Source organism: Hyperoodon ampullatus, assembly GCF_949752795.1.
Source record: "Hyperoodon ampullatus genome assembly, chromosome: 4".
Classification (NCBI taxonomy): domain Eukaryota; kingdom Metazoa; phylum Chordata; class Mammalia; order Artiodactyla; family Ziphiidae; genus Hyperoodon; species Hyperoodon ampullatus.
The window spans coordinates 47,710,971-47,723,475 of record NC_136917.1 but is presented as its reverse complement, the minus strand read 5'-3'; the positions used below and the strand labels follow the sequence as shown (position 1 = coordinate 47,723,475).

Here is a 12,505-nt window from a genome sequence, read left to right as displayed (position 1 = left end):
TAGTAAAGGCATGGTATCTCAAATCACTTCTCCATCAGAAGACAGAGAATCACCTGCCTCAGAATCACCTTTGGAACATGTCTGAAGGTGGAACCCCAGCCTCTGCCGCTAGAGATTCTAATGCACTGATCCTGAAGAGGGACCTGGGAATCTGTATGAAAATCTTCTCAGGTGGCTGGTAGTCTGATTTGGGAAGCACTGATCCCAATGCATTCCCCTATCGGTGGAGAGAATCATACCTAGACAGCACAGACCTAGAGCTCCCTGAACCTATCATCAGCATCTTGAAGCAGAGAAACGAAGTCATGGATTGATTAATGCTGCAAATATTAAGCACATGTTGTGTTCTAGGCCCTGTGCCAGCTGGTGATTATGGTTCCTGCTCTCAAGTGACTCCTGGTCTAGGTCTGTCATTTATTTTATTTATTTGTTTATTTTTGCGGTACGCAGGCCTCTCACTGCTGTGGCCTCTCCCGTTGCGGAGCACAGGCTCCAGACGCGCAGGCCCAGCGGACATGGCTCACGGGCCCAGCCGCTCCGCGGCATGTGGGATCTTCCCGGACCGGGGCATGAACCCGTGTCCTCTGCATCGGCAGGCAGACTCTCAACCACTGCGCCACCAGGGAAGCCCTGTCACTTATTTTTAGAAACAAGTCATCTAGCCAGAACCAGAAGGGACTTAGAGAGCATCAACCAATCCCATCATTACACAGTTGGGGAAACTGAGGCCCAGAGAGGGAAAGCAACATGTTCAAGACTACACAGGGAGAAAATGTATTTTCTGCTCTCAAACCAGCTGAGGAATCCCAATGTTCTTCCCAGGAGAGGGCTGCATTCAAAATTCTAGGGAGGGCATTCACTCTGCTTTTTAAGCACTAAACCTACATAGAGTAAATAAATGTTCCTGGAAGTCTCACTTCAGATCTTGCTGACATTTTAGGTCCTTAATATCCCTTCAACCAGAATGGAGGCAGGAGGGAACAGGGAACACCTTGGGGGTGCCATCAACTCTTCGGTGCTTTTCAAAGCCCTTTCCCCGGCTGTGCTGAGGACATTGTGCCTGCCTTTTCTAGCACTTTAGAGTCTAAAGAAGAGGGTCCCGCCTCACGGGTTCACAAGGAACTGGCTCCCATCTCTCTGTCCAGACTTGCTTATGTCACTGTCGCCCAGGGCCTGGGGAGGGGGAGAAGCGGAGGGTAAGTTGTGTCCGCCCCTGAAATGCCAGACGCCCTGCGATTGGCTGCAAGGACTCCGGCCCGGCCGCGGATTGGTCATCGCTGAGGGCTTGAAAGGTGGATGAGAGCGGACGACACCTCAGACGGACTGTGGCCGGGGATCAGACAGCGTCTCCGGCGAGTCCGAGACGCGGCCCCCGCCCACCATGGCCCGGCTCTTCCGGGCATCCTGCCTTCTCTCCCTGCTCCTGGCCGGCTTCGTTCCGCCGAGCCGAGGACAGGAGAAGTCGAAGGTGAGTGAGCCTCGGGGATGGGTGGCCGGGGGATCGAACGTGGTCCGCAGGTGTCCATCTCTCGGTGGTGAGGCACCCTTCTTCCCGGGCTCCCCACCAGTAGGGTGACACCTAGGTGCGAGAGACGCTCTAACTCCCGTTGCCTCCCTCTTCAGCATACCCAGACCGTCGTCAGACTCTTCGCGGTTCCATCTGTTGGAGACCTGGGTGCCCCGGGTGGGCAGAATGAATGAGGGAGGAAGGGTCTTCTCTCCCGGTCCACACTTTCATCCCCACGGCTACCTCCGGGTCGTCTTGCTACCTCCAAGTCACTGTCTGTTTCTGAGATATTCCCCTCCAGTGGGGCCTGAAGGGGGTGGGGGTGGGCACAGAAAATGGCCTGGAGACTCAGGGTCTGGGTTGGCTGCAGAGGTTCCCAGGGAGAATGGCAGGCAAGGTGAAAGGGAAGGAACACGCAGCTGTGTGGTCCCCGTCTAGCCCAAGCATAAACGCAGGTAGAATTCTGGGATACTGGTAGAAGACGCAGAGGTCTGTGACAGAAGGAGCTCTGAGCTGGCAGCACAGAATGCCCAGGATGCTGACTAGACTCCCTTTTCCTTTGTGGACTTCAGTTTCTCCACCTGTAGCAGGTGGGAGGACAGGGCACAATGAGGCTGATGATTTCAGAGGGGATGCTTGGAGAAGCTGCAAAATCCACACGCTGTTCTGACGTGTCTCCTGTTTGGGGGCAGCCTCACTACCCACAACCCACTGCCCATCTTGGCCTGAGCAAACCTAGTAGTTGGAGAAAGCTGGGGACTGCCAGCTCGATAGGAGAGGCAGAATTCTCCTGAGCCTTAGTCTATCCCCAGCAGATTGTGTGGCCCTTAGCTAGAGTGGAGATGCTGAGGCCAGGAGCAGGGGTGACCACACATGCTTATCTCTTTGGACAGTATATGCCAAAGTGGGCTATGTAGATCTCTCCTCTTCCCCAGGGTGGGGAGGCAGAAGCCAGGCATAGACCCAAAGAGAGAGATGTATGTTTCCAGCAACCCAGTACACACACACACACACACACACACACACACACACACACGTATAAGCTGAAGAAGCTTTGCACTTGTGTTTCTCAAATCTTCCAGATCTTAATTCTAAGATCTTATAACTCCATGATTCTGTTTCCAAAAGCATATCTACTGTTCAGGAAGCCCATTCCAAACACAAGGTTCCTTCTGTCTGTTTCTATCCCCTGTCCTGTCCTCAGCCTAAATTCCCATCAGTCTGTCCCTGCTTGGAGCCAGCCTTGAGACTGGATGGTTATGAGGCCACTTCCTCTAAGCCTCTGGCTTTGTATCCAGTCCTGTTCATAATCTCCAACTCAGAAGGTATTTTCCAGGGCAGGGATGGTACTGAATTTCAATATTGGGGTGTGGAGTAGAAGTGAGGGTAGACCATGGGTAGGGCAGTATCTTGGAGTCCTATAACCTCAGTTTGGGGAGAAGCAGAGAAGGGAAGATGGGCCCTGCTTCAAGAAGGCTGGTGGTAAGAACATGGATCCCATGAATAACTAACTCATCATAGCCATGTGTTCTCTGTAGAACTCTGGGGAGTAGATGGATTCAGAGAAAACAGGATGGGTATGGTCTAGAAAAGTCTTAGGGTGAGGTGTGATCATATCAGATACAACCAGCTAGGAATTGCTAGCTAATGACAGTCTGGGCGTGCCTATTTCTCCTCCAGGTCCTGAGAGAGCTGAAATGTCATGGCCCTAGGTTCTAGGACTCAACCACTTATCCTACCCCAACTCCAGGGCCAAGCAATGGGGCAAGGGGCAGGTGGAGAATGGGATGGACAAAGGGTGAGAGCCCCAAAGGGATGTTTGCCTCCTCCCAATTCAAAGGGTAACAAAGGGAATCCTCCTTTCCTTGCCATGTCCCCTCTCCAGTCCAGTTTAAGGCTGCCCAGCCTCCCTGTCTTTCCTCTACAAAAGGACTTTGCAGAGGCTAGAGAGAATAACAACTGCTGACGTGCGTGGGATCCTAGTAACCGCTGGTTTCTAGGTGACTAAAGCAGGCAGAGAGAATCATGGAACCACCGGCTGACAGTCAGGGCTGAAGAGCCCTCAAGACAGCACTGAATCTGACCCCGCCTCACAGCTGAGGAGCCAGAGCCCCAGAGAAGGGACAGGAGTCCTCACACAGAATCAGAAGCCCAGCCAGGCCCAGAACTCAGGTCTCCTGCCCCCAGTCCAGCTCTCCTCTCACACTTTCACACTGATGGGAGTGGGCAGATGGGTGAGGAGAAAGACACAGGACCAGCAACCCAAGCCAGCTGGGGTCCTGGCAGGGTCCCCCCTCCAACTCTCAAGCCATCGAAACTCTCCTGTCTTGTGCAATTGTGGGAGGATAGAGGGACCCTCACTCCCTCTCCCCACCGCCACGCACAACTCCTCTGACATCCGGGTTAAGGTGCAGGGTTCTGGGACTCCATGGGCCCAGAAAAGGGGAGGGGGCTTCCGTAAGGACTGGACGTGTGCTCAGTGGTGAATGCAGGCCATGGCTTCCCCCACCATAGGCGCTCTCTGACCCCTCTCGGTCGGAACTCACAGCACTGGCTTCACTGGCCCAGTAGAAAGGATGGAGGCTTTGTCACACATCCATCCCTTCTCCTGTAAACACCCTGCCCAGTGCATCATCTTCTTCATACTGGCTGGGGAACATCAAAGCCCTCTTCACAATAAGGTAGGAGCGTCAGGGCCCTTGACCCTATCTATCCCTTGATGGGTGGGTGGGGCAGGGGGCGGGTACAGATTTCTTTCTAAGAGGCTTGCAAGACAGTTTTGACCTGCTAGTAAATTCTCGCAGCCATTTTGGGAGGCAGGTGGTATTATCCTCTCCCATCAGCAGACGGAGGCTCAGACTGAACGTGACTTGCCCAGGGCCACACAGCCAGCAAAGACTCAAATCTAATGAGAGGAGATTCCCACCCTGAAACTGGTTTCAGAAGCTGATCCTCCCGCTGTTTACAAGTTTCCATTATTTAGACAAGCTCTTGGCTTTTTTTCTCCCCATTTCATGGTTTGTTTTCAGACCGGGGTGGAGTAGAGAGGCAGGCGGGAGGCCTTTCCTTCTGGCTGCTAGACCTCTGTGGCCAGCTAGGGTGTGTTTGTTGTGCCCTGGCTGTTTGTATTTTGAGGTGGAGCTGACCCCAGCTGGGGCCCACGAAGCCCAGGGGCTGAAGGAATGTCAAGCTTAGGTCTCAGGCCGGCCTCCAGCAGCCACCAGAAGTCACGGGGCATGGAATATTAGACTCACGTGTAGCAGGGAATTTGTACCGGAGCCAAGAAGAGAGCTTGCAGCTGTCAGGGGATGGCCGCGTGGAGGGAGTTCCAGCTCCCCTGGCTCAGCAGGCTACGGAGTCTTCAAGACAGAGCCTGCTTTTTTACACCCTGCTGGGGCCACGCCCTGCCAGCCCAGATGGCTCTCTTCACGCAGTTGGGCAGAGGTGTGACTGGCTGCAACAGCAAGTCTTCCAGGATTGGTGGGAAGAGAGGGCGTGAATTTGCTTCTCTAACTCCAACCACCTGGCTCTGTCTCTCTGGTCTATAATGCTAGTTTGCATTCGATTTGTTTATTGTCTTCTCATCTCCTCTCAGATGTCCAGGCCAGGACTACCTGCCCAGCTGCTAATTATGGTAGTGATGCCATGACACTCTTTCAAGAGTAGACCCAGATTTTTGTAGTCTGTACCAAAAAATGGCAGAGATGAGATGGGGTAGAGTGGGGTAAATGCAGCATCCCGCTTGCCGGCAGCAATCCATCCCCTCCTCTCCCACTAAGAGTGACGCTGTCAAGCCATGGTGGTTGAGAACAGCTGATCCAGTTCAAGGTTCTCATTTTATAAATGAGGAAACTGAGGCCCACAGAAGAGAAAGGGCTAGTCCAAGACCACACGGGGAGTTAGTGGCGGAGCTGGTCATGGAATCCAGGTTCCCCAACTTGCAGCCCATTTAGCGCTCTCTCTACTAGTTCTGGAGGCTGACCGTGGAACAGCTTGGGCAGAGGAAGGTATAATGGTCATCGTCACAGCTGCTCGCCCACAGGGAACATTGAATCTATGCCAGGCAGTGGGGCTTTACCCTGACCATCCCATTTAATCCTCATGGCAGGCCTCGCCCCATTCCTGGCTACTATCCTACTTCCCTATTTTCTAACAGCCTCAGTTTTCCAGTCCCCCAGATCGGGAACCTCTGAATCACCACTGTCCATACTGCTGCTTCCTCATTTCTGTTCAGTTCTTCCTTCGCGATGGTCTAGTTCAGGCTCTCCACACCACTTGCCTGCATTATTGCAATAGCCTCCCCGTCTCCACCAGCCCATCCAATAACACAACACCAGCATTGGGGGAGTCTCCCTCAGAGCCTGCCCAGTGACTGTTTATAAATTGACATGTGATGCAGAAGTAATGACCAAAGTAAGTATTTCTCCAAGTTTCCATAGCACCCACCAGCTTATTAAGTGTTTTCAAAATTATTGTCTTGTACAAGGAATTAGGAGACCTCACTTCTAGTCTGGCTCTAATTCTTGGAGTGGTCTTGGGCAAGTCAAGACCACTTGGGCAAATCAGTTCCACCTCTCCCTGTTATCTTGAAAATGGTGGAGTCCAAGTTCCCTTCCAGCTCTAACCACTCCCCGGCACTGGTCTTCTCTTCCAGATGGACTGCCATGCTGGTGTGAGCAGCACCATCTATGAGTATGGAGCCCTCGCCATTGACGGGGAGGAGTACATCCCCTTTAAGCAGTACGCTGGCAAATACATCCTCTTTGTCAACGTGGCCAGCTACTGAGGCCTGACGAGCCAGTACATTGGTAAGAGCCCATCCCTCTTCCCCTGCTTGATTTGGGGCTGTTTCTGCCGATTGGGCACATTCCAATCACAGGAGCTTTCCCCGTGCAAGGGGGAAGGGGTGACTGTGCTCATGAGATTCCAAACCCCGTATCTTAATCCTACTGTGTTCCATGGTTCTTTGAAAATGATTATATAAGCCTGAGGTCTGATCACCTTCAAATATGTTCTGGAAGATTCTCAGTTATCCTTCATCCCTGGGCACCTCAACTGCTCTAAAAGCAGAAGGAGGGAGGAGATTGGGTTTGTGCCTGGAGTGTCCTTTCATTGGAGTAAGAAATAATAGCTTTGTCTTGCTGAGAATTCCTCACCTGTCCTCAGCCCCATCTGCCTTAGTGCTTCTCCTGGCCCCTGGAAAGCAGGCAACTGGCCTGAGTCCCCAGAGTACGGGTGTTAGTGACAGAACCAGGTGTTGCACCCAGGTTTCATGATCCTTGGTATCCTCACTTCTTTCTCCTTAGCTGGGTCAGAGTCAAGAGCCTGAGGGAACAGACAGGCGAAAGGCATCTGACAGCACCCACAAGAAAATGCTTTGGGGGGTGGGGTGGGGTTTGAGGGAGGCAAGGGCAACCTGACCTAGGGCAACCTGAATGTTCTGCCTGGCAATCATTGGACCTTGGTAGTGGGTGACTGATTACTCATTTGATGAACCATATTGCTCTCTTTTCCCCCAAACCTCCAACCTATCCAGATTGGAATCCATAGCATGGGACTTGAATCCCAGCATTGCCACACTCAGTGGATGATCTTGGGCAAGTCCCTTCCCCTGTCAGGCCTCAGTGATTTCAGCTGTACAATGGGTGAGCAGGTGGAGTGGTACACAGGAGGGAGGGCTCCTCATCAGGCTACCCCGGTCTCTGCTCTCTCTCTCCCTGGCCCAGAACTGAATGCACTACAGGAAGAACTTGCACCATTTGGTCTGGTCATTCTGGGCTTCCCCTGCAACCAATTCGGAAAACAGGAACCAGGAGAGAACTCGGAGATCCTAGCCACTCTCAAGTGAGTGCTAACTCAGTGTCCTGAGAAAGCGCCCCAGCCTAGCCTCCAGGCACCTCTTGCAGCGGCCCCTACTCATGATGGATATTTATCAGCCTCCAAGAACTACTCTCCCCTTCCAGGAACCCCGTTTAGTGGAACGAGTGGAAGAGGGGCCAGGAGAGGGACAGAGACAGGGACGATGGTTGTGAGCACGTGACCGGGGAGGGGGAAGGGGAGTACATGTGGAGGGCAGGGGTTATTGAGAAGGTACCAGACTGGAAAAAGACTAGACCCACATTACGCCTGTGCCCATTCAATATTCGCTGGCTCCCACTGCCCACTGTAGAATAAAATCCAGACTCCCAACACCCCCTCCCCTGTTCTGTCCCTTCATTTCTGAGCCCTGTGCCCATTTCCCTGGGACCCACATAAAAACATTGCTCTTAGGCATGTCCGACCAGGTGGGGGCTTCGTCCCCAATTTCCAGCTCTTTGAGAAAGGGGATGTGAACGGGGAGAAAGAACAGAAGTTCTACACATTCCTGAAGGTGAGTACACAGCCACCTCTATCAGAGCCTCTCTGCCCAGCTGATGCTGGCTCTGGACCAGGCTGCAGCCGCTCCTGGCTCCAGCCCACATAAAGACAAGGCCTGTGCAACCCTCCTCTGCTCCTGGGCTCTTGGGGAATTTCTTGGCATCTGATTATTATTCCAACTAGAGGGCTTTGCAAACCCTAGGGTCTCATCAACCCATTTTACAGATGGGCCCCAGAAGGGACAAGATTAGGGTCTCACAATCTGCTAGAGCCAAAACTGGTTCTGGGATTCAGTTTTCTAACTCCCAAACTGGTGCTTTTTTCTCAGTGCCGGGCTATTCTCCTTCCTCCAAGAAGTCCTGGGAAGGAGGCAAGATAAGAGGGTGGGAGGGGTCCCAAGCAGGGTTGACTCTATTCTCATCTCTGCTCCAGAACTCCTGTCCTCCTACCTCGGAGCTCCTGGGCTCATCGGGCCGCCTCTTCTGGGATCCCATGAAGGTCCATGACATCCGCTGGAACTTTGAGAAGTTCCTGGTGGGGCCAGATGGCGCCCCCATCATGCGCTGGCACCACCGCACCTCGGTCAACACTGTCAAGATGGACATCCTGACCTACATGCGGCGCCGGGCCACCCTGGAGGCCAAGGGGAAGTAACTGAGGCCCACCCCACCCCATGTCCACCACGCAGGGGCTGGGGAGGACTCTGTTCAGGAAGGAATCCATTTCTCCACCCACACCATACTCCCGCATTAAACCCCTTACGATTACGCAAGGCCTCAGCTTGACACGAACGTGTGCATACAATTGTGTCTGTACTGCTGTGCACATGGGTGTTTGCACGCATGCCTACAGCTGTGTGTGACCAGGTGTGTGCACACACGTAAGTGTACGGCCCCATGGGCTGACCTGCACGAATACCCAGGAACGTGTACCGTGTGTGTGGCGACAGCTGTGTGCCGTGGAGAGTGCCAGAGAGTAACTCCCCTCTTTCCAGTTCTCTGTTCCAATGACAATTCACTTCCTGCTGAGCCCAAAGAAAAAAACCAGCTCTAGATTCAACTGTTCCTCTCTAACCTGGACCTCAACCCCTGGAGCCGGCACCTCCCACCACCTCCAAACACCACCCCTGAAGTGTCCAAAAGTTTCTGGGCCTGCCACACTGCCCGACCTCCCTCCTCTCCATCACACAGCCTCCCTCCTTCCTGAGGGCCCTGCCAAGCCCCCTACCCCACCCCGCAGTGTTCCCTGAGAGTAGCCAAGGCAGATGTGAGAGCAAGGGCCATGTTCCCCGTGTCAGGGGTGGCATCTCCATGAAGGAGGGGCCCAAAGCCCTTGTGGGCGGACCTCCCTTGAGCCTGTCTGAAGGGCCAGCCCTTAGTGCATTCAGGCTGAGGCCCCCGGGCAGGGATGCCACCCCCGCTCCTTTGAGGGATGTGCCCTCTCCTCTCACCCCGACCCACTGGCATTAGACTCACCCCTGTCTGCCTAGTAAAGGCCTTTCTGCAGCAGCTGAGCCTACTGTGATGCTTCCTCAATGGGGCCACCCTCGTGGTGGGGGGGAAGGGAGAAGAGGAAGAGGAAAAGGAATGAAGGGAGACCTTTGGGCCCTTGCTTTTTGGTTTCCACCTAGGCCCACTCTGCTTCCTCACTCGGCAGTTGGAGTTTATAAAACCAGCTCACGTCTACTCTCATCCCACAGTTCTCCACGGCAGCTAGGGCTCAGGTGAGGTGTTCATGTGACAGATGAAGAAACTGGCTCGCAGAAGGTCCAGGCCTTGCCCAATGTCTCCTGACAAGTGAGGGGCAGGACTAGAATGTAAACCCAGGTTGCCTGACCCCCAGCCCCTGGATGACCCTCACGGAGGCTCTGAGCAGGGCCCCAGAGGATATCTGCCAAGAGTAACGGTGATGCTCCTGGGGGTGTCTGGGAGGAATGGGGTATGGAGGGAGGGGGCCAGGAAAGCAGCACGCTGGTTGACTAGGAGGGGAACATTAATCAGGGCATAAAAGAATACCAGTCACAAAATGTTAATCTTCAACTTGGATTTATGTCCAAGATTCGTGCAAACAGCTGCCCGGGGATCAATAGCCACCCCAAACCGGGCCTCCAGCACCACAAGCCTCCAGCTGAGGGCCTGGCAGCTTCAGGCTGGGGCCCCTCAGCCGATGTGGCTGGCATGGGCTTCATCCCAGGCTGCAGTGGTGCTGGCAAGGCTGCCATGGGTGGAAGTGGAGGGCCCAGGAGGAGAGCATCCTGTCTCTTCTGCTCCCAGAGGCAAACCCGCTCTTCCCGCAGCTCCTCAGAGTGGGAGGGGATGTGCGTGGGGCAGGTCCTGCTACTGCAGAGCTTGAAGCAAAAATTAAACACACACATGAACTGAATGTGGTCCCCAGAGGGGCTGCTGAACCACTTCTGGGGAAGTTGTGAAAGGAAGGGGTCTTGACTGCACCCCACTTGAGATTAACATCTGCCAGCAGTTTCTGCAGAGGATGGTAGGTCAAGGCCGGATGACACTTGTCTCCACCCAGTGGCAGAGTAGTGAGTTTTTCCCAGTCACTCCAAAGGAAAGGCCCAGATGGACGCCTTCTGGATGGAGCCTCCCCAGTCTCTAAACAGTTCAGGTTGGGGCCAGGGCTCAAGCTGGCCATCCATCTCAGCCTCCCGAGTGGCTGAGGCTCGGAGAGCCCATGGCCTCTAGTTTTCCAGTAAGCTGAAGTCAGCTGGCTCTGCAAGACGAAGGTGGAGCCAATGGACTGGTTTCACTGAGGTCCCTCACGGTCATTTTTGGTGGGCTCTAAATAAACAAAAATTTTGAGGATTTGAAGATGAGGTGGTACAGCAGGTTTCAAAGTCCTATGGAAACCAATATAGTAAGAGTGGAAAGAAACCAGTGAGGGTTGTTGGGTATCACCAAGTGCCAGGCCCCAGGCTAAGTGCCTTAGGTATATCTGTCATTCAGTCCTTGCCCAGCCCTATGAAGCAGACAGATTATTATCCCTTTATGAGGGGGGAGGGAACTGGGGCACAGAGAGGTTTTTAAAAACTTGCTCAAAGTCCCAGGTCTAGGAGGTGCTGGCGCCTAGTCAGTCTGGTTTCAGATCCCAGAAATGGAGTAGTTCTGGGGGAGGGGACAGTCCTGCCCACTTGGCCACCCTCTGCCCTCATCAAAGCAGGCTCCGAGGGGCTCCACAGAACCTCTAGGGCTCCGCAGGGAAACATCAGAAAATGCCCAGCCCAATACCTCCTCCTTCCAACCACGAGATCCTCCACACCACAGCCCTCTAAGTCCCCCTGTAGTCTCTGCTCCCACTCCTTCTGCAGAGGGGCACTCGACCTCCTGGCACAGATGCGACCCTTAGAAAACTCCTCTTACTGCTGAGATGGACTTGGCCTCCCTATTGCTCCCCTTAGTTGCAATTCTGCTCCCAGAAGCCCCACAGGCAAGGCAGTGCCTTCTGCCCCACGAGAGCCTCGCAGAAAGTGAGGGAGTGACCAAGGGCCCAGGGTGCTCTTATGACTAGCGAACAGACCTCCAGTCCCCAACTGTTTATGGCGGACACCGTGGCCAGAGGGAGCTTTACAAAATGCAAATCTAATCTCTCATGCCGCTCTGATTTTATTTTATTTTTTATTTATTTATTTTTTTGGCCACACGGCAGGGCTTGTGGGATCTTAGTTCCCCGACCAGGGATCGAACCTGGGCCCCCTGCAGTGGAAGCACAGAGTCCTAACCACTGAACCGCCAGGGAATTCCCATGCCACTCTGATTTTAAAATGTCCAAGGACTGCACATCATCCGTAGGATAAAGACCAGCCCTCCTGCCGTGGCCTGCAAGGCCCTCTCGGCCAGGACCCACCAACCTCCCTGACCTCGCCTTGCCCGTCCCCGCCTTCCCCACCTTGTTCCTGGCTCCAGCCACACCAGCCTTCTCTCAATCCTCAAGTTGGCCACATTTCTTCATCCCCTCCCAGCAAGGCCTTTGCATTTGTCCTTTCTCTGCAAGAACACCCTTGGCTTCTGCCTCTTTACCTCGTTAATGCCACTCATTCTGAGGGTCTCAACTCAAACACCATGGCCCCCACGCTGGGTCAGGTCCCTCTGCTATCTGCTCTCATAGAAACCTGCTCTTCTTCCTTCAGGGCACTTGAGTGCAGCTGTATGCCCACTGGTGTGATTTTAACCATTCATTTCTGCCTGCCTCACTAAACAGTAAGGTCATAAGGGCTGGGACCATATCCGAGCTTCCCCAGAACCTCGTACAGCACACAGCATTTAGACCCTGAACTGTAATGAAGGAAGGAATGGTTTCAACCCCCTCATGATGCAGTCACCATCCCTTTCTTCTCAACACTATTTCAGAAAGCTGGGCCTCCTCCTCCTCCACCTAGATCAGAAGGTAGCAACATCGTCGTCCCCAAACGGGGGTGATCCTGGCAGATAAGAAGTTATCTCCCTCCATGGAAGACAGGGCCCATTACCAGGGGATCATGCTCACCTGGTTCCGTAGGCCTGGCCGTGGGTGAGCCCATCACTTGGGAGCTCTGATTGTGTATCCCTCCACATGGCAGCCGCCAGGTGTATTCTGGCTGCAACAACACTGGTGCTTAGTAATCAATTACTATAGTCGAAAATTACAGTA

The 12,505-nt window shown here is 53.7% G+C and overlaps 2 protein-coding genes across 4 annotated transcripts in view; one reads left to right on the top strand and one right to left on the bottom strand.

The window, feature by feature from the left end:
• Nucleotides 1–1,381: 1,381 nt before the first annotated feature.
• GPX3 (glutathione peroxidase 3) lies at nucleotides 1,382–9,365 on the top strand (the record flags this gene model as incomplete). Of its 2 annotated transcripts, none has more annotated exons than XM_079704059.1 (5): nucleotides 1,382–1,468; nucleotides 6,162–6,315; nucleotides 7,234–7,351; nucleotides 7,778–7,877; nucleotides 8,297–9,365. In XM_079704059.1, 5 exons carry the CDS (start codon nucleotides 1,382–1,384, stop codon nucleotides 8,516–8,518), a joined length of 681 nt encoding a protein of 226 aa, XP_079560185.1. In that variant the 3' UTR covers nucleotides 8,519–9,365. The 2 variants fall into 2 exon arrangements, with proteins under 2 accessions (XP_079560185.1, XP_079560184.1); XM_079704058.1 differs by having other exon boundaries at nucleotides 1,382–1,507.
• A 527-nt stretch (nucleotides 9,366–9,892) lies between these two features.
• The window catches only part of TNIP1 (TNFAIP3 interacting protein 1), a gene marked incomplete at its 5' end in the record, with an annotated part of 31,114 nt that continues 28,501 nt past the window's right edge, over nucleotides 9,893–12,505 (bottom strand). Inside the window, 2 exons of one of the 2 annotated variants that reach the window (XM_079702184.1) lie at nucleotides 9,893–10,659; nucleotides 12,362–12,452. In XM_079702184.1, coding sequence (XP_079558310.1) covers nucleotides 10,625–10,659; nucleotides 12,362–12,452 — 126 coding nt within the window. In that variant the 3' untranslated portion in view covers nucleotides 9,893–10,624. The remainder of the gene's footprint in view (nucleotides 10,660–12,361; nucleotides 12,453–12,505) is intronic. The other variant, XM_079702185.1, reaches the window with a different exon arrangement.